Consider the following 25683-nt stretch of genomic DNA (forward strand, 5'->3'; position numbering starts at 1 on the left):
CATAATTTTTCAGTAGACGAGGTATAGAGATGCAAATTACAAAACTATTCTTTTTTCTCCACTTTTTCTTTATTCTTGTAATTATTTATCTTTACATATTATCGATCTATTTATTCCCTCTGTTATTATATAGAAATATGGAATGGCCATTGTATAGGCATACAAGGCAAACAGTTGGATGAGCAGGAGTGCCCACAGGGAGTTTTTTCCGTACACTATTAATGCTGTCACACAGTTGTAATATCTCAACTTTCTAAGTTGTTTTGCTATCTGAAAGCAGAAGAGTGAATATACTGAATATATTTCTACTTCTCTTTCTATTCAGACACCTTCTCATTCATGTTCCACCTTTTATATGAATAAAAAGAGCTGCATATAAATTTTAAATAAAAAAAGTACACAGAAAAGTAGGGATGCTATATAAAATTTGGTCAAATACTGAATCCTGCTCAAAGAATCTGGCCAAACCCCAACCCTACATTTCATGCACAAATTCAGTAAAAAAAAATAAAATAAAAACTACATAATCTGTTGGCAAAAAAATGCCATGTTGTAGTCTAGAACTCTGAAGGCACATGGTCTTAATGCTTTGGGTTCAGTTCTTTAGAACACTTGCCCCCCATATGTAATAAAAGGCACTGCCAAGGTGCAGTAGCTTATAACAATCAATTAGCATTTACTGGTCACCTGTTTAAAAGCAAACATCTTATTGGTTGCTATGGGTTACTGCTCCTGGGCAAGCTTAGAGCCTTTTACTACATAACCCCACTGGGATCTGGTCAAATCATCAAATCCAAACTGAACCGTTGATTTGATGCATCCCTACCAAATAGTTAATTTAAGAGTAAGCTTTTCCTTTATGAACAATGTGCCCAAACCATAGTGGTTTGAAGCAGGTTGTTGCCATATGACATCAATGGGAAATGCTGAGAGTTCCCTGCACCTGAGATTATTGCAAGAAAATGATTCTGTGCCATTTGTCGGTTGATAATTGCAGGTTCTGGTTGGATGCAGTGCTACTCACGACAATTTACTACCATGTTGTGGCAGATTCATCAAAATTCTAATTGTTCTTGATATTTCTCTTTGAATTTTGCATGTGAGAAACTGTGGAGCACTTTTATGCAAGCCTTTCTTGGCCCTTGACACAAGCCATTCTTAGCCATTGGCCTAAGCCACTCTTGAGTCAAAATTCTTAAGAATTGTTCACGGTTTAAGGTTAGGACTTTAATGGCAAAGCAAGTTGAGTGACAGAAAGAATTTTATTTCATGCGATGTACCAATTGGTTTGAATACATCTCAGCAGGTTTGAGCTCCCAAATCTTTTCGTTAAAACTTCCACCATGATAAATAGGTATGTGTTAGGTGTTTATAGCAACAAAGACTGAAAATGCTGATTATAGAGTCAAAAGAAGAGAAAGGCACCCTGGTTTCTGTTAATACTTTATTAGTGTAATCATTAGTCCGGCTTTTCAGCCAGACATAACATAACGCAAACGGCAAATAAAAATGTTATTTTCAGTCCGGTAAAAATGACTAACATTCGGTATGCTCTTTGTTCAATTAAAAAGAAAGAAAGAACAGAAATACATGAAGGAAAACAAGGGTGGAAAGAGAAGTGAGAGAACAAATATAAAGCACAACCTAACATTACTGTACAGTGATATGCATGGATTCATCCTTATACACTTACAAGAGAGCAAACTGGTCTCTATCATTACAGGAAATGGAAAAGTGGAGTGATGAGCAGACTTCTAAAACAAGTCCTTAAATAAAGTGATGCAGCAGCAGGAATGTCAATGACCCACACTAAAATACCAATCAATCTCTAGTTCCACCCTTTAAACACGTTTTACAGTCATACAAAGTTCCATGAGCTAAAGCAGCAGTTTAAAATTCTTGGTAATTTTGACTGAAAAATCAGAATCTTACTGTGAATGTGTGAGACACCACAGTGCAATATTTATAGGAGTTGAATATTATTCCTTTAGAATAAATATAATCTCCCTGCTGTTGGGAAGAAAGCATAAGGTATGTATTGAAATTGTATGAAGAATTCCCAAAAATGATAAGGCTTCATGCACTCTAAAAATTGTAGGACCATTCTTGGCCAGACAGCCTGGTTAGTGGTGGCCTGGCACAACTCTGCCCAACATCTATAGCATGGATGAGCCCTTAAGGAAGATGTATGTTTAAATTCAAGGGAAAAGGAAAGAAACCCATTGATGATTTATGAAGTCATTGAGAAGAATTAAGTGCTGCCATTGTTTGATCATTTAGTGTCTCTTTTTTATTACACAGAATTATGAACTGCCTGCAATATTGCTTCTCCCAAGCAAAAACTCCATATCAAAGTGCACTCTCTCTGTATGGCTAGTAAGGCGTTGTTCTACATGCCTCCCTATTAAAGCTTATAACTGCCAAGACAGGCAATGCAGCTGATACATGTACTTGTAATTGAGGGAAATAAATCACTAGCTTACAATTAAAAACAGGTTATATTTTCCATTAACAATTAGTTGACTAAATAAAATCTGTTGAGCAATAACTTCATGAGCATACTGTGAGTAGTGCAGCCCCCCCCCCCCATGTTTCCATAATTAAAGGACAGGTATTATTTCACCTTAGGGGTTTCAGAATGGAACCTTGTGGCCATTACTTATAACACAGCTCATGTTTTTCAAATAAATAGCTCTATGCTTTTTTTTTTCATTTGGACCACACTCTCACAGTACTAGATAAGTACCAGCAAGGCAAAGTTATGAGATGAGTTAAAATCATTTTTTTTGATTGCTAAATTTATTTTATTTTATTTTTTTAAAAAACTTAAGGCTAAAATAAGTGCAAATCTGGACAATGGCACTTTTCATTTCAGGCAGATCATTAGAGCAGCCATACGCTGAATGATGCCAGAAAGCTAAGTGCTGTTTACATGTATTAAAGTACAATCAGTCTGAGAGATTACACAGCATTAACTGAAACCAGCAGGATTACAACAAACCATTTCACAGTGTGGATGATGTGCAACAGTCTGATGACTGCGCCAGCTTTATATGATCTAGTAATAGCAGATAAAATACATAATTAAAATGATTTCACAACTCATTCCAGGTGCTTTTGTGCAAGCATAACCATGGGACACAGACACATTGTAAAAGAGAAATCGGTGAGGACCACACACACACACACACAAACAAACAAAACAGAGTCTCCTCTCCTGTCATGATGTCCCCCTATAAACATGAGGCAATAATGAGACACTATCCCAAGGAACAGTGGCACGCCAACTATCGCTGGACTATACCTCCACGCAAACGCAGGCCCGGATTTACTAATTCCTTCCTTCCTGCTCAACTACAGGGCACTTAGCAAATTATTATCCATCATACACATCAATCCCTGCCCAGTACAGTTTACAGTCTAAGTCCCAATGACATTCACACATACACACACTGTGGCTAATTTTTTCTGGAAGCAATTAAAGGGATAGTATCACTTTCTAAGTTTTAAAAGGAACGTGTCACTATGCCTATATAAACCCTAGCAATGCTATTCTTTTACTAACCTATGTCGGTCTTTGGCATGGCTTGAAGTTGAACAGCTTAGTGGTTAATAGTGCGCTTGGGGGCAGGACAAGGCTCTCATAGGCTGGAGGACAAATGTAAACAGTACCCCAGCCTATGAGAACACTGCCCCACCCTCACAGTGCAATGTAAACCAGGAAGCTGCTCAACTACATCATGTGCCGGAAACCGCCACAGGTTAGTAAGGGGTAGGGCAGGGGGGCTCCTACATTACAAAAGAATAGAAGCATAGAAGCACCAGGGTTTATGCAGGGAAATAATGACATGTTCCTTTTAAAATTGGAATGTGTCACTATTACTTTAACTTGCTTGTATGTGTTTTGTATTACAGATAAACCATTTTTAGAAACAAAGGTTATTATTTCTCTTAAATGAATATGTGTATTACATCTAGTGCCCAGGGCACTAAGTTAAAGTTATAGTGACACGTTCCAATTTTAACAGGAACGGGTCACTGTGCCTACATAAAACCTAGTGCTTCAGCTTATTTCTATATACTGTACATATGCAGGGTGCTTGACTCAGCCAGGGCATTCTCCATAGGTATCTGCAGAACAGAGAACACTAGTGATGTTCCACTGAGCGATACTGCAAGTACTAAAGACAGAAGGAGAAAAAAAGAGAGAAAGGGGTGTACCAATAGTACTTTGGGAGAAATTATGCAAACATAGGAGAAATGCTATGGCTAAACGGGTATAGGTTCCATCTGAGCATGCACAAAAGTTATGGCACCAATGCACACAGCAAACTGGAAAGCGAAGAATGTATTTAACACACACACAATTCTGTACTTATGGCCCACCCACTGGGTTATTAACACAGTTCTTAGAAAGCAGGTGCAAGAGAGACATGTAGGGGTTTTGTAATAAAAGAAACTAATTATGGCCAGGAGCAATACCAATAACAACCAATCAGCAGGCAGAATTTAATGGTCACCTGTTTAAAAGCAACATCTTATTGGTTGCTATGGTTTACTGCTACTGGGCAAACTTTGTGCCTGTTATTACATAAGGGGTTTGTGTACACACAACTGACAATAAATTACAGGGAAAAACTGAAGCAGTATATACATCATATTCACTGGTCAACAATTTGTGCTACATAGAACATCAGTATAATGTTGGATATGGCATAACTTTAATAGTCAAGCTGCACCCAGATACCTTGTTCTGTCAGCTGGAACTAACATTTATAAAAATGTGGGTAAAACTAGGCCAAGCATGGCTAAGGTTCTGGAATTGGGTTGGTGGAGGATGCAGGAAGTTTTAGTCCAGCAATAGCATGAGCCAAAGTCATCACTATCTCAAGGATAAATATGCACAGAAACTGTAATTAAAAAGACAAAAAAGGCATACATATCTATTCTCTTAATCCACACTCTTCCCTGGCCAATCACAGTTCATTGAATAAGAGAAACAATTGTAGCACTAAGTAAATTCAGCAGTTGCTACATATGATGATGTGCGGTGTGTTTCTATGTAAAACAATACACCAGATTTAGAGAGTACCACAAGCAGCAAGAGATATAACCTTGTGAACATCACAATGTACAATTAACATGATACCACTCTGTTGTGTGCACCGTTGATGCAAATGCTTTAAAACTAGCTTTAGAGGCTACACCAAATGGAATTATTCCAAAAGATATCCTACCCACAGCTTAAAGCCACCCTTCAACCTCCTTGTGAATGCATTATCTGTCTGACTGAGGGTTAAAGGAGCTGTGATAGGACATCTGGAGTGTGAAGGTTGCACATAAATTTCTCATCATTTGGATTGATATGAGCTTACAGAACACAAATAGTGTCAATTTTCTTTTCTGTGTGATACAAACAACCAGTCAAGGACTGTCTATTTTTAATGTTAAACCCCATGACGGCTTGTTGCGTGTTACTTGTGGAGTAAATATAATAATAAAAAAATAATAAAAGTTTATTCAATCAAAGTGGAGTTTCTTTTCAAGATAAACAGGTATTTTGCAAGTGCAACTCTGCCAAATAGTTCTTTACTCAGTAAAGACAAACAACACCATGGTGCTCGCACAGCGGCTGCAAGCCACTTCTAGATTCTTAAGTCTACAATCCATCAGTAGTATGGATTATAGTCTGCCCAAAGCCCATTCATTGGGCAGTTTACTAACTAAGATGATAATTTAAACTAATGAAAAGGCAGAAAAAGAGCAATGTTTTGTAAATGAAGCACGCTACCACAGGCCTTTATGTTGGTGTCCAGGGGTAAGCCGCCCATTTATCTATGAAGCCTCTAAAGGTCAAGATTTATGTTTCATATGACAATGGATGACTGGCCTTTGGAGACAGCTATCTCATTTGGTTATGGAGCCTCTAAATGTTACATTTATGGTTCATATGACAATTGTAGGCTGTCCTTTGGAGACAGCATGAGACCCATTTGGTTTTGGAGCCTCTAAAAGTTTACAATTATAGTTCATATGACAATCATGGGCTGTACTTTGTAGACAGCTTAAGACCTGTGGATATCTTTGAGTGTTATTGCCATTCCTCTACCACAATGACATTTAATCTTACATCCCAATACACAGCAAGGTTTACTCAGACCTTCCATGTCTTGATTGAAGAGTCTTGATATCTAACCAAAAAGGTAATTGCACAATATCCCAGTCTGAATAAAACCTAGCTCAGTTCTCCAGTATACCACTGTAATTGTGCTTGTACTTTGTGTAGAAAAATACAGTCTGGCACTTCCTCTGGACTGGACAACTAGGACTCGATCTACTCCAGCTCTTTATGGTCAGAACCCAAGATTAGCTGGTTCCGCATACTGAAAACGACAAAGCCACCCTGCTCCTCAGTATTGCAGATGCACCAAATCATTTAAGACAGAGAAACACAATCTGATGATTGTTGCACAGAAGGCAAGGATGAGAAAGGACCACACGTCTGGATGCATTAGTATTAAATATGACACTATATGATTGGAGCAGAAACCTAAGTAGGTGTATTGAAGCCCCGGCAATCATACCCAAGCTACAGTCAGGAATGCCTGGATCAAACACTGAAGAGTTTCTTAGGGCACCTCTCGGCAAATTGTAGTGTCACCTTTTCTGCAAAGAAGGCGCTTGAGAAGGCTGTGGTCTCAGTTTATATTTTTGCATGCGCTCTGACCGAGAATGGAGTTTATAGAAAAGCTCGCGGAACTTATACTGTGGAAATAAGGTTTCCAGGAAGCCCTCTAAAAAAACATACACAAGTCTCCTGTTCAGCTGGTTGTACTGAAACATTTCAAACACCCGCAGTATGCCTTTCCGAGTTGTTTCAGCACCAATGATATGCTTTAGTTCATCTAAAAAAAAAAAAAAAAGATGGAAAAATAGTTTATACCTAGAAAAACTGGATTTTTTTTGCCAGACATTTTACTAAGTCTAGTAAAATGTAATGCAATTTTATAAAACGGTATTCTTAAATGAGAGTTGATGCCCCAGGTCCACCTGAGTTTATACTGTTCATGCACATAGTAACTTTACATCCAAACCAGATCAGCACTTGTGGATATGCCTTGTGATCTGCAGTCAGGCAGAAGCTATTTTTTGACAGGTACTGTCCGACATTGTACATTTTGTGGATAGGCAACATGTTTGTTGGCTGATTTATATCAGTGTTTGACACCACCACCCAAGTTATAAAGAGAAGGCAGAACAGGTGAAATCTGAGTTGGTAAGGGGGAATGTGGCCAGAAACTAACCAGCAAATGGGCTTCTGTATCTGGGAAGCTAACAATATACATAAGAAAACAGAAAAAGCTAAAGCATAAGCTGTATTAGTTGAGTTTCCACTGGCAACTATTACATGTGTTTGCTTAAGCTGCACTGGCACTCATAAAATCAGCAACATTATATAAATAAAATAATACAATAAATAATTCTCAGAGGGAGGCTAGTGATTAATATTAGAGATTTATAATGATCTTTTTATGCATTTATGAATACACAGCAACGGTGTGAGTGTCTGTGACGTTCACATGTAAGAGGGTGATTTTCTAACCTGGCATTATTTCAAGCAGCTTGGTCTTTGCTGCCACTCTAGTTCTCATTCGAATACTCCGGTCTCTGCGTAGAGATGCTTCTGCTAATATTCCATTTGGCCAAAATGATTCTCTGTTATCAAGTAAAAGATAACTTTATGAATGGGATTTAACACATAATCTAAGGCATATAGAGTGTATACATAATCTACAAAGAAAAAACTATGGCTCTGTACATAAATGTTGTGATAAACAAGCTTTCGTTTTCTATGAATACCTAGGAGTGATTGGTACAGGAGATATAAATATAATGGTGCAGAATGATTGCGCTATTTTTGGCCTGTATAGTATAATCAAGCCAATTGCTAATATCAACTACCATAATCATCTAGTGCTGCAATTCCACTATCCTTTACTTAGTAATAATGTGGATACCCCTTGCATTAGTCACTCGGGATCTATATGTATGCCTAATTCCTGGTCTTGCTGGACTAAGCTTTCTACAATAGTATGTCTTAACCCTGCCTTGTGAGGGCTTATGGAACAGGAAAGAGATGTGAGTATCTTATACCGCTGGTTACCAATGGGTTAGTTTCACAACTGTGATTACATTGGCTTCCAAACAGAGTTGGTCAGTGTCCAGCTGCCAAACCTACAAATTGGAGAAAAGGTTGCAGCTAGAAGCAAGGGCCGTCATGGATGCTTTTCCCTCTGGTAAGCTATTAAATGGTTCACACTGGCTTTAAAATATTACATACACTGGTTAGAGCTCTCAGAAAGGATTGTTTTAATCCCATAATTGTGTTTTCTACATTGTACAACATTATATATAATGCATCGTAAAGTGATTACTTCCATGGCATTTACCTGAACTGTTTTACATAATCTGCTACTTGGTCTGGGGACGTCATATACTGCACATGATCAACAATTTTTCTGGAAAAAAAAAAAAAATACTTAAATGTGAATGATTTCACAGCAATCAGGACGATGATATGTGAAACTGTATAATACAGTGTAAATAAAATAAACCTGTATCCATGTTATCCCTATGTAAAAACTTGATATAAGTCAAAATTGCAGTACTTGGATAATGCATAACCAACTTGACTAATGCTGTAGTGGACGTGTCTGAGTAGGGAAATGTCTGATAATGCCTGGATGTATGTGTTGAGCTTCCATTTATATTGTTGCCTTTATTCATCATTATGGGGTAAGTGCTAGGCACATAATTACGAGCAAGCTTGCCTGTATAATTAGACCATACATAAGGCACTTGCACCTGTTTTCATGCACCTAGCCTGTTACTAAGGGCCAAGGAAACCCTTAATTTTATACCTGCTATTGATCAAGTGTCCAGAGTTCTCTATGTGTACCACGTATGGAAAGTAACAGGCATAAAATGTATGTGTATATTCTAAGACAGGTTAAGTTCAGTGGCATGCACAAATTTGCAGCAAAGTTCAGTGGACACAATGACACTGCGACACCACTGCATTGTGGGGGAAATAACATAATGAACTGCACTGCATTTTGTATTTTGTGCCAAATTGCTAAATATGCCCAATATTTCTTATATTTTTGATTGGCACAACATTAAATCTTTGAGTCAGATTCATGAAAAGGTAGACAAACATGCACATGTGGTTGTCTCAGTATGTTCAGAGAGAGACAGGGCAACACACAAAGTGGCATTGCAAATGTCAGAGGCTTCAGGTAAGGGGAATTAACTAGTCAGCCTCTTTGCACTTTATACATATCACTCCCCACAGCCAGTATGGGTATAACCAGCCTGTAGATTCAATGGTGGAAGCACGTATGGGTAGATAAAAGCCTTGAAAGAAATTATACTAAGGAGAACTCTCTCAACCGTCACAAATAAATTTAGGTTTACTGCAAGACACAGTTACAAGCTGGAGTTTGCTCATATTGGCTACACAGCAGTTGACACAAAATCTTTTAATTCCTGAATACTGTATAATAAAGGCAAATGTATCGTACTATAGAGTCACAAACACTATACCTATTGATGGTGTCTCCATAAGTTGCTCTTATGAGCTGCTGGAGAAGGCTTGTAATTTGTCTTCTTAACCACTGATTCCTTTCTTTCAAGTCGAAAACTTCATCCATAAGAAGAAGCATCACTCTCAGTGGAATATTGTCGTCGACCTTTCACAATAAAAAGTCATTCATTTGCTTATACATATAAGAGTATAATTTATTACATAGTATATGTGCATGTCCATGTTCACACTTTCTGTACATTGTTGTGATTTAGAGTGCCACATGCATGCATTCATTCACATGGTTTATTCATTCACAGTGCTGTATAACACAGCCCCAGCTCAAGTCTACTCTCTTGCTGGCAATAAGCCCTGTGTAGCAACCCTAGGCTCAGTGTATGCAGGAAACATGAATGAATAAAAAGGGCAGCGCAGCATGATGCAGGTTTACTTCTACCACCAAAATCATCTTTCACCTGACACTAACGCCTATGTCACAGAGGAGCAGTTACTTGTAGCCAGTTGGGGCAACATTCCTGGTATAACCCACAGAAACCACGAAAACAAATGTTAGACTAGAATGATAAGGAATATAGGCTCCTTATGCAAAGAGTAAAATTTTTCACACACTAAAGTGCATTTACCTTGAGTGTTCTGGAATGCAAATATAATGCCATCATGCTTGCAAACAAAATGCAGAATTAAATGGAAGAATGAGAAGCCATGGCATAAAAAAATCAAGCACCTGATAGTTTTACAGCCATGACGAAAATTCCTAACTCCATTAAGGCCAGAGCATTTGTCAAACTGATGGTAACATAGTTATGCTCAGGAAGACAACATGGAATGCTTTGATGTGACAAATAAAAATGTAGAGTAGAGGACAGGTGCAGATTTATGACGATGACAAATCTCTATATAATCACCAATAATCTTTGCTCCTCAAGTTCTAGTTAAAAAAATTCCTACTTTGTGAACTATGAACATGGCTTTCAAAGCACTGGGAAAAAAAGCACATATATTTTAATATCAGCAATGGCAGTTAGAAAGAAAAGAAATTTTAGCTGTAAAGGATGACACCAATGAACGCTTCTTTATTCCATCTTAAGTACATAAACCATTACACAGGGCTACAAGTGTGTGTGTATGGGCACTTGAATAAGCACAGGTCTTTGTACATGGTCCTTAATACATCCAATTCATACTAACTTTTCTTCTGTAGTTATAAATTGTTCTCTGGCTGCTAGGTTGAATGGCAGAGTGAAAGAAGGTGGCAAAACATCCATGTGCCCATAGAGCCCACAGATGCTGTGTGACTGTGTAGCCTGGCAATACGGCAAACAAAACACTAGTTCAGGTATACAGAGATGTCACCCAATGCCATGGATTGGTCAAAATCTGGGTTTAACCGTCAGCTGATGTTCTACGACAACGTGAGCATTTTTCTCTAACAAATCCCTCCTGTGCTGATGGTCATATAAATCATTTAGAAATGGCTGTGTAGCATGTGTTAATGATCCTGAGCTTTCACATTAAGATGCACAATCAAATAACATGTATTATCCATTGGAAAAGTAGGATGTTCTCATCCTACTTTTCCAATGGATAATACATGTTATTTGATTTGTATATGTTAGAAATACTTAAAGCAAATAACACAGAAGAGTATAGCGACATGCTTTTTTGCTAGAATGGATAGAGCAGCCATCTCATCAATCAACAGTCATGTATACCAATGCAGAAAAACACTTACATTGTCATCCAGTTGTGCCGAAACTCGATAGTTTTCTGGAAATGCATCAGTTTTTGGTACAAGAATTGGAGCCTGGAAAATGTAATTAAAGAACTGAAGTTCAGAAAATATCACAGTAAATAATACATAATACTGTATAATACAATAATACTGTAGGCATAAAAGGAAACCACTCCTATTTAGAATAGATGACTACCTTATATTAACATATATATGGGGTTATGTAATAAAAGGCTCTAACCCACAGCAACCAATCAGCAGGTAGCACTGGTCACCCATATAAAATCAAACATCTTACGGTGAAGACATGGGGCAATAACTGGCACACGATTGGTTGTGGTGACTCGTATAGTAACCTATGGCAGCTAAATCGCCCCATGCTATGGGATACTGCTCCTGAGCAAATTTAGTGCCTTTTATTACATATGGAGGTTAGTATGTTAAAATGAATCACCAGGTACCAAGGCAATTATAGCCGATGCAATGTGGAAAATGTGTTCCAACTGCACATAAAACCTGATGTATTTACACAGTTTAAAACTGCTAAGTAACTTTTCGCAACAAATATACAGACAAAAATAAGTTTTGCTTGTAACAATTGTACAATTAGATTGACAAAGGCTAATAAATCGGTGTCAGTGGCTTATTTGGAACCCAATAATGATCTCCTGCCAGTTTCAAAATCCCGTTGGGTAAGAAAACAGCATGGTCCATAGATCCAGCTGAGTGGCCATACTGGGCAAAGATCTGCTTATTTGGTGACAGTGCCAAACAAGCGGATCTCAATGTGTAGACCTAGCTTTAGTTGTCTGTACTTTATATCAGGTTTCAAGGGTAAAATTACCAAGGCAGACAATCAATAGTGCTTCCCATTGTTAATTGCTAGGTGTACAGACCACAGCCACAAGTAGTAGTGTTTAATACTTACTGACTTTGTCAGTCTGGTTAATCTCCTAAACTGTACACCTGACAGTTGCCAAATATTCTAATTATGTTACATAGATACTAAATACAAGCTAGTCAAAACATATTACCTTAAAGAAGGAGTGTTTTATATCTTGTCCAATTTTTTCTGACATTTTCCCCATGTTATCAGACATTTTATTCATCCCTTCAGCTAAACTATCAGGGATTGACTTAACCGCGTTGGAGACATTCCTCATTGAGTTCCTCAGAGGATTAACAAATGTATCCATCTTAAAAAACAAAGATTCAAAAGATATATTGTTTATAAATAAATGCAGCACAACATCAGCCATTCAAGCACTCCCACCATCTTATTCTCTGTGCCCACATACTTTAAAGGATTAAGTCCCTGAACATGATCATTCACCATCTAACAATGGAAAAGGCTTTGATCCTTGTGATAAACAATTGAAACTGGGCCCAGGGAAAAGCAAAAGTTACTGATCTCCATGTGTGACATTAGCGAGGTCAAATGGCTTTAAATCATTTATGGAGGGATCATCATCTTATCTTACCTTCCTTGCAAAGTCTCCTTTCCCTTTACTGTAGGCTTTGTTCTCAAGGAAGTCAAATACATAATGAGCAAGTGCAGGGCTCGCTTTCACTATCTCTGGATTCAGTAGCAGCTGTTAGGAAAGAAATATCATACAGTAAATACATATATATATCTGAACAAATTGCTCTTGAATGTTATAAATATTTAGAAAATGGAGGTAATTCACTAACTGGGATGCCTGACCAGGAACTAACACACCTCGGAAAGTCAATGTTTAATGTCAAGATTTTATAACTGCAAAAACCACAAATGTTGTTCCCACTGTTCCTTAAAAAGCCAGGGGACAATGACACAAATGTATGTGGGCTTCCTATGATGTCATACGGTGTGTGGTCTGTATTGTGACCGAATGACGTGTTTGCTTAAGTGTTATTTAATGGGGAGAGTGAATTCCTATGGTTGAAGTACTCAGATCTTCTATAGGTGCTCACTATATTGCAGTGATTTGCACTTGAACAACATGGAGCAACAAAATTATCCACAAAACTGGGTGTGATAACTTTTTATTGGTGTTATTGGTTTACAAGTAAGACGTTACTACTGGTTATCAGCCATGGACCACAACACCATCAGACACATGCATATATAATATCCTGGGAGTTGCCCCAGCAGTGCTATAAGGTATTCACTCACTGCTAGTGGCTATTATCAGCACCACTAAACTGGAACATATTTAGGGTGATGAGAATGCACTTGGGAGTCTGCTTGAGATTTTATAATGACTTAGGGGTATCTACCATAATAACACATTATATATCTGGATACCCATGTTATTTTAAGACTTATTTGTGGTTGCTTTGTATATTCACATTCTAATTCTATTTTTAATTGCAAAGGTTGAGAGGTGGGGCTTCACCTTGCTCTTAAGGGCAGGTGTCTGTCCACATATTTACATTTCTATATGTATGATATTAATACAAAAATCATTGTAGGCTTTTATCACATGGAGTGCAATAGATGTGCCTGCCTCTTTTTATGTCATTTAACATTTTATAATTCACTTGCCGTTACACACCAACTGAGTAGGCTTGTTTTGCCATGGTTTTATTTGCTACAATCAAAGCCACTCTGCTGTAACCACAACTCACACAAATACCTGTAAATATGCATTTAAGTCGTTTCTCCGCTTCTCTAGAAATTCTTTATCCATATTGTTAAACGTCTTCTTCCCAGGCAGCTTCAAAAGGCTTGCGAGGTTCTCAAACTAGAAAGTCAGTTACAGTTGAAAAGCCAGAACATCTTTATAAATACAGAGTCAGAAGTTGTTGCTTATTAACAGTAAAAGATTGCGTCAAAAGGCACACGAGAAAAACACATATAAGTATGCTTTTACATTCTATGCTGGCTAGAAGCTAAGAGTCAGCCTAGTAACAGACACAAACATTCTGTAAGAAGTAGACTAAATAAACATCACACAGAGAATGGCTGCTTGAAAAGAACTGTATTTAATGGACTTTTATCAAAACATTTCATGTTTTCTTTGAAAAATGACCCAGCGCAAATGCTCTCCTTACATTTAGATATACGCTGACATTGGATACAACATCTAAACCTGCATGCTCTGGGTATGATATGGCCAGCAGAGGCGCTGGTAAGCCCTTATGGGCTTTGGCTCTTTTCTATCCACACTGCCACACAATCAAGGAAATATTAATCATAAAGTATAGCAGACTGACCAATTACAGACCACGGAATGTCTCAAAATAAGCCATTTTGCTCTCCTTTTACAAGGAGAAGGAAAGGTATACTCATTAAGTTAAGGCTGGGGCTGCCTGATGCAGTCAGGCACAGTGGAGGTTATTACCCTAAAAATAGCAGAAAATACAGAATCTACAATGTGCCCTGCAAATCTGCCCAGGAGTGGTCACTGTTTTGTTAATTTTAAATTGAAGAAGAATTCATGGCTGCTAGCACACGTATAAGTAACACAAATATGTACAAAATAATGTTTGCCAAAGTTTCCTGAACTTTGGGACTCAGAACAGGGAATAGGTAGTCCAATGTCAGCCATTCTAGCAAATGGGGTTAGTTTCAGGGTGAATAACAACTTGCTCTTGGTTTCATTAGTACTGCAAACACATGTTAGACCCCAAAAGTGTATTTGTCAGTAATGTGGAAGATTACCTTTAAACAAAAACAAATATAAAGATTAAATATGAAAAGGATGTATTTCTCTTTAAGGGCACAAAAGCAAATAATGGACAAAAAACTTTTTTTTATTGTCTAATTCATCCAGGTACTCCCCACAGCATTCCGTATGGGAAGTGATCCGTGGGAATCTGCAGCAATATAACCCCACGTGTGACACAAAGCTTGAGTGTACCTACTCCATAGTAACCACTATTTGACAACAAAAGTTTGTAGAAAGGAAATAGTTCACGCAAGTTTGAATCTACTTGTAAATAACCTTCCATAAGGATGTTTGGAGCAGTTTTCAGTTCTATTATACAGAAAGGAAAGGCTACAGTGCTCTTTTGCTTACTCACGAACATTGATCTTACCTGGATAACTGCAAACACAGTTTTTCCATAATGTATTAAAATACATACACAAAACTCAGCAAATCGTTTTTATATTTGGGGGTCTTAGGGTGAAAGAGATATTTTATATGCAATTACTGCTACTAAGCAGACTCTCAGTTAATGTAAATGATCTGTGGGTTAGATTACAGTCTGGTTAGTGCTAAGAGAGGTTCTGATTCCAGTGGGTGGGAGCTTGTGCTAAGCCCCCGGATCAGCAGTTTATGGACAGCTGGAAGTAGAATGTGCATTCAAATTGCCTCATCAGCTTTAACAATGGCCTCGGCAAGGTCAGCTGGCGTTCACCATAGGTTGTAGCAGTTGAAATTGAAGTGATAATTATCAAGGTTGGGGACAAAACCTGGCTGCAGGAAACCAGCTAATGGTGAATTAGATTTAAAAGGGGAACTTTATGTAGTGCCAGGAACTATTTGCGCTACTACTGTGCCCAGAAAAGAAATCACAGTCAATTCCATGCCCTCCTGCAGTTTTAGAACACTAGTCTCCAACTCTCGCTGAACTGATCGGTGCTGCTAGGATGTGCAGGCAGGTGTAACAGTAGGGCACAACAGCTTCTTGCTGGCACTCAGGCATGGGTACAGCTGTCTCAAGCACAGACCTCACAGAGCCATAAGCTTTCACCCAAAGCCTGTGTGCTCCATTCCCAAGCTCACTTGTTACTTCCTAAGCTGCGTGACCAATACCACAAATGATCCAAGCCACTGTTACATACCCATTATTCTGCCATTCTGCACATTTGTCTCTCCTGCCTATCCTATAAATGGCCAGGGGATTTGTGTTGTAAGATGAATGGGCATAAACTTCCCCATAAAGCTACAGCATTAGTACAGTCCACTGCAATGTCTGCCCACTAAAACGGATTCAACATTATAATGCAGACAATAACATGATTGCTCTTTTATAGTCTTAAAGACGAATACAGCCTATTTTTAAGTAGAATTTAATTTCCCATGTACTTTCCCAGGACTGTTGGTTCTAGGGAGCATTTTTGGAATAGTGAAAGTGTCACAGTTGTTTTGGCTCAGCAGTAGATTTTGCTATAATGACACCTGGCTGCTGTAATAAGATGCAATATTAAGTTAATGTTTCGCTAAATGTTCAGATAGATAATGGGGTTAAGTTATTCTGCAGAGCCTTTACATGTTTGTATATTTGTATTTATTCATATCAGAGGGTGCAACTATGATTAAATTCACATAAAAACCATAATGAATCCATGACATGTAGAGGCTATGTTTCCATGAAACATGGCAGCAGTTAATAAAGTTTCCATGTGTGTTGTTTTCTAAATCTATTACTGGTCAGCATCTTGTTTCCTTCATATCATTATAAGAAAAATCATAGAAGGATAATGTGATAATATTTTGGGCTTAAAAAAAGGGAACACAATGGATGGATAGTAAAAATGGTTTTCAAAAACCATAATCAAAGGGGATATTTAATCTACGTATAGCAATGTAAAACTGCTCAGAATGCCATTCTGGGGACTTGCCAGCCAAAAAGAACTACTTTTAATTACTTATCTTTATATTTTAGGCCCTCTCCTATTCATCTTACCACTGCCAGGTTGCTAGGCTAAATTGGACCCTAGCAACTATATAGCTTCTGAAACCCCTATAACCTAAAGTTCCAAAGCAATTCTGGAACAGAAATGAAGGGTTTAGAGGGAGGCACACTTGTGCAGCTATATGTCAAGCTATAGTAATAAAGCAAAATAAATCACAGCTTATATTTTTCCATCTGTCTCAAAAGCTCTTATATGCCAAAATAATAGAATTGCACAATAACTCAGTTTCTATTGGCCTCTGTGTGGGTCAGTTGGGGAAAACTGCTTATTTTTATCAGCCTGGGTGTTTCATAAGTGTGTTCTGTGTGTGTACAGCTGCTAAATCCCTAAAGTAACAGATAAGTGCTTCCTAAACCGTCAGCTTGTGCCATTTACCTGCTCAGTGATTCGCATGTGGAAGTCATGAAAGTCACTGTAACGGCGATACGTTTTCCACATGTCTTCCATGCTGTCTAAGGCTCGCCGCTGGACAGTGATGGCGTACAGTGCATAGGTTTTGCCATGTTCATTACAAACTCCTGCCAAAGCATATGGGTCAGAATCAGCACGGATTTGCCATTTACATACAGAAAACAAGAAAAAAGAGGTGGGGGGAGAAGGTGACAGGGCAGAAAAGAAAGAATAAAATGCCTGAATCAGTGGTTAAATGCATAAATGATTTAGAAATTGAGTTTATTTCCTTTACTGTACTATGTGTATATTATAGGTTTTTTTTTTTTTAAATATTCTTTATTTTTTGGTTTTTCAGAAGAAATGGGGTACAGAAAAAAGAGGGGAATGGGGTAAGGACATTTATAATAGTCTGCATTTACAATCAGCTTATGAAGTCAGGAGATAACACAAAGTTTTTTCTATTAATTTAAACACAATTGGAAAAAGACATGTCATCAGAAACTTGTTAGCTTGTAGAATAGTGGTTGTATGGTTATAGTTTCTCGTGTCAACGGGTTTGTGTGTGAAAGTTGTTAATAAATGCTAGCCAGGGTTCCCACACTCTCTTATATGCTATGCTGTTGTTTTGGTTCTTAAAGGTTATTTCCTCAAGTTTTCTAACCTCTTCAACTAGGTGTACCCATTCTAAGAATGTGGGGGGTTCTTTGGCCTTCCAATGTCTAGGGATAAGGGTTCTTGCTGCATTCAGTAGGTGTTGGGTGAGTTTGTCAGGTATTACACAGTTATTTTTGGGAATTAGGTTTAGTAGTATGGTGGAGATTTCATCTTCTTTGATTGTTACCTTGGTAATGTATGTTATGGTTTCTAGGATCTTGGGCCAGTATGATTGCAGTTGAGGGCATGCATACCATATGTGTAAGTGGTTTCCTGGGTCTTTGTCGCATCGCCAGCAAGTGTCTTTTGTGTTATATTATAGGTTTTAATTAAATATTTTATTATTTTATTAAATATTAAAGATAAGGAATGTACTAGAATAGTGCGTGTCTATACGTAATGCACAGCACAGAAATCCAGCAGAATCCAGGGAATGTTCTGGCTTTTAATTTGCACCATGTCTTTGCATACATTTATGGTTTAGGGAGAAATATTTAGTGTTGTCAGGCAAGCACATTATAAATATGAACATTTAAACTGTTTTCATACTACTGTGCACTAAATATCCACACAAGGACTGTCAGTGACAAAGAAACTGGGCAAAAAGGACTTTTCAAAGGGGAAGTAAAGCTAAATCCTTATGTTTTGGGCATCTGTAGCAGTATCATCTCTAGTGGCACATGCTCTAGGATGCAGTCTGTTACCTAAGCTTACAGAGCGAGTCACAATATATAGATATATTCACAATATAAAATACACAATACAAGCCTGATGAGAAATGGACCAAACTTAATAGACATAAAGTCATCAATGTTCTGCACAATGCAGCCCCTGAGCAAAACCCAGCACAGCTCTGATGTGAATTCATTTAAAGTGGATTATAAGAGCATGATACAGAAATACAGATGATTTTAAAAACATTATTCATTATTTTTAAAATATATGTATTTCCAGTTCAAATTGAAGGCAAAAGATTTGTGGAATTATTCCAATTGCCTTCTGGTTAAAGCAATACATTATTATAGGCTTCCACCTCAGGGCTTTACCTGCCAAATGTCAAACTCTGCTTGAACTGTTTAGATAAGGACATTTTCTAAACTTTAGCCAATGGAATGTTTGTTTTCTTTATTTTGCAGTTGTAATAAATTTTATATCATTTTATATCATCTTTTATAGGGGAGCTATTCCCAACATGGCCTGAATGGAAGCTGCCCCAACTGCACTGGTTATCTTTCAGAAAGTACTAAAGGTTTTAAATATGAACCACAATAAATGATGCCCAGAAGCAATCTCCCTGGTTGTCATGTTGGATGCTTTGACTTGCACTGATGATGGGGAAACTAGTGCAGGTGTAATGTTTAGTTAGCACAAAGCAGCTGGAGCAGGGTAACCATGCCCTCCAATTTGTTCGAGTTGGGGTGCACTGGACTGGTATGTAGGGAGCGGTCTCCATCTCTCCCTCCCATCACCAATGCAGAGACGTTAGTGTGCATGCAACTGACAGACTGTTCTATACATGTGGGGGGGGTGAGGCAGGATATGCGACCTAGAAAATGAGTTTGACTTAAGTGAAATGGGGCAATGGAAAACTACAGGAAATGTACAAGTAAGTGTCTAATGGGCTAATGAGCCAGGGGGTACAGTTCAGTATGAAAGTGTTATGGTATTCACCCGTTTCATGGCCTAAGTGCATCTCAGACTTCCCTCAGAATCTAACACATTAATCTCAAAATGACCATCAGAGCTGACGCTCTCTCATTAGTCTATAGCCATAGAGGCTTCCTGCTGGGTATCTTGGAGAAGTCCAAGAGACAAATGAAGAAAGGAAGGAAGGAAAATGTTGAAGGTGAAAATTAAATCTTTAACTTACCAGTGTCAGAAATAAAAGCATTAATCTGTAATAGCTCGTCGGAGCTGGTCAGGTCATCTAGAGACTGAAAAAACACACACATAGGTTAATCCGTTTATCGTGTTTTCCTTACAGTGTCCTGAGTTGCTTAGCATGGAAACCACCTGCCCGAGGTATATCATTTCATATGCCTGCGCACATCAGATGAAATGGAATAAGAAAATCTGATAGCTTAACCCCTAAGGGTACATGTTCTACAAAAACACATTTCCAGGCATGCAACACACTGATCTTTACGCTTCTAGGGACAAATTGCTAGGAAAGGAAAGCAGCGTGCCTTTAAATGAGTTACAAATATTGCAAGCCATTGACCTTAGGACTGACCCTGTGCTCCTATTCATTGCCTGTTCTGTTTATTGTAACTGAGTGACACAGGGGAGCTGTATTAATTGAGTAGGCATTTACTCCAGACATGGATCCCAGCCAGAAACAACTAATCTGCGAGCGCTCAAACACCTGCACAAGCACGCCAGTCCCACAATAGCACTAAACATTACAAACTAAGGGAAAGTAAAAAGTTCCTTCATTTATATTTGCTATTGTTTCACAGAGCTCATGCCCATGCCACGGCTTCCTACTCAGTCTGTCAAATGATCTTTCCTACATCATTAGGGCAAAAAAGCAACATTCAAAGGGGCAACCTGACACTTCTCTTAACTTTAAAGGACATAGAAAAATAAAGAGCAAAGTCCCACTTGTCTTGAGAAATAATAAGGGATCTGTTTCAATAATGCTCTTATTTATGTTACTCTCACTTTATTAGCATTGACACGATAAGAGATCAACAACAGAGTATTATGGTCCAAAGAGCTACTCTATAGCCTTAGAAATGACTGCCCTGTTTCCTATTGATTTGATATGAACCCCAGATTTGCTTCCGCTCTTGTTAAAGTGGAAGTTTCATTAAAATAATTGGCATGCATTGAACCCAAAATTTGTAGATTCATCTAAATACCACATTCCCCACTAAATGTTTTGCCAAATACCAATATGAATCCAAACCATAATATGTATATTTAAATGGCCTAGCTAATCCCTCAGGATTTGGTTAAATCAGTAATTCATATTGCATGCAGCATAAGGAAACTTAAAAATATGCATCTTTTTGCCAAAAGTCAAACCTATGAAATAACACTTGGTTAAAATATTCTAGGAATTCCTTAAAGTCTTGAATAATGACGGCAGTGGATAGCCCTGGGGAGCAAGCAAGTTAATGGGCATGCAAACTGCTTACCTGCACAAAGGGTGGCTACACTCCCCCAAAGACTTGGGGGAGTATTTATTAGCATTAAAGACAAACATCACCAGTGATATTGCCCATAGCAACCAATCAGCAATTAGATTTGAAAAGTCTCCTACAAGTTAGAAAACAAAAGTAAATATCTGATTGGTTGCTATGGGCAACATTACCGGTGATTTTGTCTCTAATGTTAATAAATACGCCCCTTGCAGAAGAAGAGCTATGTTATGCCCGAAGTACATGGAAGGTACATGTGGTTTGAAAGAGGAACTACAGGCAGTGGGAAGCAGTAAGGGCACCCTATTTCCTAAAAGGAAGCCATTTCTATTTAAGGATTTAGTTACCAATTGTGCAGCATTACAAGCCAAGGTTGCTTACCGAATGTATACTTCCATTAGGTGACCCATTGAAAGATTCTGTTAACAGAAAAAAAGGAAATGGGATGTAATTTAAAATAAAACTATGTTTCTCTCTCTTAGCCTTATTTGCACTCAGTGAGAGGCCACTAGAGGGCACCAAAATACAACTTAAGCACATTTAATCCTCCTTTGTATAAGTAATAATGTACAGCAATGTTTGATGTGCAGCTAAATAAGTGCCATAATGTGCACGAAATGTATGTGTTTTAGAATGCTTTTTCAGTTAGGCTTATGCAAAAAAAAAAAAATGCATAATATTGAACCAGAAAAGAAAAATTCTCCAGATACACCCGATTCCACAGACCGAAAGGAATTATCTTTTTTGTGACCGCTGGGACCAACTCACCACCCTTCTAAGGTGCACAGTGTAATTCAACCCCTCCCTCACCCTGTTCCACTATGAAGTGATGGATTCTGGGACTTGAAGTCCCACTGCTTTCCATAGGGGGTAGGACACAGATTCTGTGTAAAGTAGAAGAGCAAGATGAGAATGTCTGAGCCTAAGGGGGGGGAAACTGTCTGCCAGTGTATAATGGTTCTCTCTCAATCTGAGCATTGTGCAGATATATGCACCTTTTCTACAGAAGCCCAACTAAATAAGCTCATGTCAAAAAGGAAGTGGGGCTTACCTTATTTTTTGCTTTTCTTGCACCTTGGCCGCTGTGTTTTTTTTTTTTATATATTTATATATACATACATACAGTGGAGGAAATAATTATTTGACCCCTCACTAATTTTGTAAGTTTGTCCAATGACAAAGAAATGAAAAGTCTCAGAACAGTATCATTTCAATGGTAGGTTTATTTTAACAGTGGCAGATAGCACATCAAAAGGAAAATCGAAAAAATAACTTTAAATAAAAGATAGCAACTGATTTGCATTTCATTGAGTGAAATAAGTTTTTGAACCCCTACCAACCATTAAGAGTTCTGGCTCCCACAGAGTGGTTAGACACTTCTACTCAATTAGTCAACCTCATTAAGGACACCTGTCTTAACTAGTCACCTGTATAAAAGACACCTGTCCACAGAATCAATCAATCAAGCAGACTCCAAACTCTCCAACATGGGAAAGACCAAAGAGCTGTCCAAGGATGTCAGAGACAAAATTGTAGACCTGCACAAGGCTGGAATGGGCTACAAAACCATTAGCAAGAAGCTGGGAGAGAAGGTGACAACTGTTGGTGCGATTGTTCGAAAATGGAAGGAGCACAAAATGACCATCAATCGACCTCGCTCTGGGGCTCCACGCAAGATCTCACCTCGTGGGGTGTCAATGATTCTGAGAAAGGTGAAAAAGCATCCTAGAACTACACGGGAGGAGTTAGTTAATGACCTCAAATTAGCAGGGACCACAGTCACCAAGAAAACCATTGGAAACACATTACACCGCAATGGATTAAAATCCTGCAGGGCTCGCAAGGTCCCCCTGCTCAAGAAGGCACATGTGCAGGCCCGTCTGAAGTTTGCCAATGAACACCTGAATGATTCTGTGAGTGACTGGGAGAAGGTGCTGTGGTCTGATGAGACCAAAATAGAGCTCTTTGGCATTAACTCAACTCGCTGTGTTTGGAGGAAGAAAAATGCTGCCTATGACCCCCAAAACACCGTCCCCACCGTCAAGCATGGGGGTGGAAACATTTTGCTTTGGGGGTGTTTTTCTGCTAAGGGCACAGGACAACTTATTCGCATTAACGGGAAAATGGACGGAGCCATGTATCTTGAAATCCTGAACGACAACCTCCTTCCCTCTGCCAGGAAACTGAAAATGGGTCGTGGATGGGTGTTTCAGCACGACAATGACCCAAAACATACAGCAAAGGCAACAAAGGAGTGGCTCAAGAAGAAGCACATTAAGGTCATGGAGTGGCCTAGTCAGTCTCCGGACCTTAATCCAATAGAAAACCTATGGAGGGAGCTCAAGCTCAGAGTTGCACAGAGACAGCCTCGAAACCTTAGGGATTTAGAGATGATCTGCAAAGAGGAGTGGACCAACATTCCTCCTAAAATGTGCGCAAACTTGGTCATCAATTACAAGAAACGTTTGACCTCTGTGCTTGCAAACAAGGGTTTTTCCACTAAGTATTAAGTCTTTTTTTGTTAGAGGGTTCAAAAACTTATTTCACTCAATGAAATGCAAATCAGTTGCTATCTTTTATTTAAAGTTATTTTTTCGATTTTCCTTTTGATGTGCTATCTGCCACTGTTAAAATTAAACCTACCATTGAAATGATACTGTTCTGAGACTTTTCATTTCTTTGTCATTGGACAAACTTACAAAATCAGTGAGGGGTCAAATAATTATTTCCTCCACTGTACATACATACATATAAAGGTCTCAGGGAAGACCAGAACATTGAAATAACAAATAAACTTTATTTCTTTCCCGGATACTTTTAAGCCCTGTGAGTGCCCACCATGCAGGTTCCAAGTTACTTTACTAGTGAATTCTAAGAGGAATAGTATATATTTATTGCAGTGCTTTTCTGTATTTCCACTCCATCCCATAAACATTTTTTTTTTCTGCAGATCTGTTCTCCACCATATAAACAGGAGATGTTATGCTGCTAGTCTCTACATCATTTATTTATGCCATCCAGTTGCTAATCGTAGATGCAACAAAGAAATACAGCATGGCATAAATTCTTCTATTCCTATAAGGAATGTTGGAATGCTGTGAGTACACACAAACTTATTACATTATAATTTATACCTGGTGGGAACAGGTACATTTAAGGGGATGATATCACTGAATAAGACATTGTGCTTTTATACCTGAGAACAATATGCAAAAGTTGTTAATAAGGAGAAGTTTTGCAAAAATGTTCCGATTTCAACACAAAGCAATAGTAACGTTGTACTTTATGGCAAGAACAGAGAATTCTATAGAGAATGCAGACTTGAGAGGTCAGTGAATTAATGTGAAACCCATTGTTCATCAGGAATGAATAACAGATATAGGTAAGGTTTGGGAAGGTAAGTGATTTACTCATAGTTATGTGCAGCTGACACAAAATGAAATCCTTGCTTAAGCCGAATATACAAATAAAAATCTTTGCCCAGTTTGGCCCTCGGTTCAGCACTCATAATAAATGCCTATGAACACATGTCAGAAGAACACGGCATCAGAAATTTAACCTGCCCAAAAGATATCTAGTCCATTTTGAGAGAGAAATTGGTCAGACAGGTCCTATGCAAGAACTGGCTCAACCTGCTCAGTCAGCAGGTTTTATCAGCCGTGTATGGCCAGCTTAATAAACTCTATGACTACTTCAGTGCCAATTCTTTTTATAGCCTATATGGAAAAAATATGGCTTATAGTGTGAAGAAAAATATAAATAGTACTGATAGCTGTACAGAAAACATCAGAATAAGAGATTTGCGGCCCGAGATAAAATGAAAGGGAACAAACTATAGAGATAAATAGAAACTTAGCACTTGAGATACCTCCATCTCCATCATCTGACCCTTTAAAACTTGGCTCCTTTAACATGTCGAGCTCTGCCAGCATTCGGATATAGAGAGTATTCTGACGGAAGGATGGGTAAAATCTCTCATTGCGCAGCATCATGTCGTAAACCTTAATGGCAAAAGGCACAGGTCGGTCCAAATGTAACATGTTGTTGAATGTAAATAAGGAAATGTGTAACTGCTAAATACAGAGCTGGAATGTTCTGCCTGTGGCCCTGCAGCTGTTGGACTAAACGCTGATGAACTTCAGCAACATCTGGAAGGTCACAATCTGAAGACATAAAGGTCAATAACAAGAGAACATTTCTAACACTGAAACAAAGTCTGCCTTAGGCTCTATAACACCTATATATATATATATATATATATATATATATCTATATATTTTCCTCTGCAGCTCTCTTATATATACCAGCAATTTTTCCACTTGTCTGATATACTCTGTTAAAAACCCAGTGATATTAAAGGACAAGGAAACCTCGAAAACTGGAACTTTGCCAAAACAACAACGGTCTACCCTGGAACATGCCTTCTGTGCATAGGCTAAGATTCTAAATGGTTTATGTAATAAAAGACACTAGGGCTTACCAATAGTGAGCAAATTTAACCTTGGGCATTAAACCCATAGCA

The 25683-nt window shown here is 38.3% G+C and overlaps 1 protein-coding gene across 3 annotated transcripts in view; it reads right to left on the reverse strand.

Moving 5' to 3' along the window:
- Positions 1-1430: 1430 nt before the first annotated feature.
- The window catches only part of snx13 (sorting nexin 13), a 73021-nt gene continuing 48768 nt past the window's right edge, over positions 1431-25683 (reverse strand). For all 3 annotated transcript variants that reach the window (XM_002933301.5, XM_031903481.1, XM_012965587.2), the window contains 12 exons: positions 25030-25162; positions 21543-21580; positions 19886-19949; positions 17344-17486; positions 13958-14065; positions 12821-12931; positions 12374-12535; positions 11340-11411; positions 9607-9752; positions 8451-8519; positions 7604-7716; positions 1431-6905 (listed from right to left, as the gene is read on the reverse strand). In XM_002933301.5, coding sequence (XP_002933347.2) covers positions 6658-6905; positions 7604-7716; positions 8451-8519; positions 9607-9752; positions 11340-11411; positions 12374-12535; positions 12821-12931; positions 13958-14065; positions 17344-17486; positions 19886-19949; positions 21543-21580; positions 25030-25162 — 1407 coding nt within the window. In that variant the 3' untranslated portion in view covers positions 1431-6657. The remainder of the gene's footprint in view (positions 6906-7603; positions 7717-8450; positions 8520-9606; positions 9753-11339; positions 11412-12373; positions 12536-12820; positions 12932-13957; positions 14066-17343; positions 17487-19885; positions 19950-21542; positions 21581-25029; positions 25163-25683) is intronic.

The sequence above is a fragment of the Xenopus tropicalis genome, chromosome 6 (genome assembly GCF_000004195.4).
Source record: "Xenopus tropicalis strain Nigerian chromosome 6, UCB_Xtro_10.0, whole genome shotgun sequence".
NCBI classification, from domain to species: Eukaryota; Metazoa; Chordata; class Amphibia; order Anura; family Pipidae; genus Xenopus; species Xenopus tropicalis.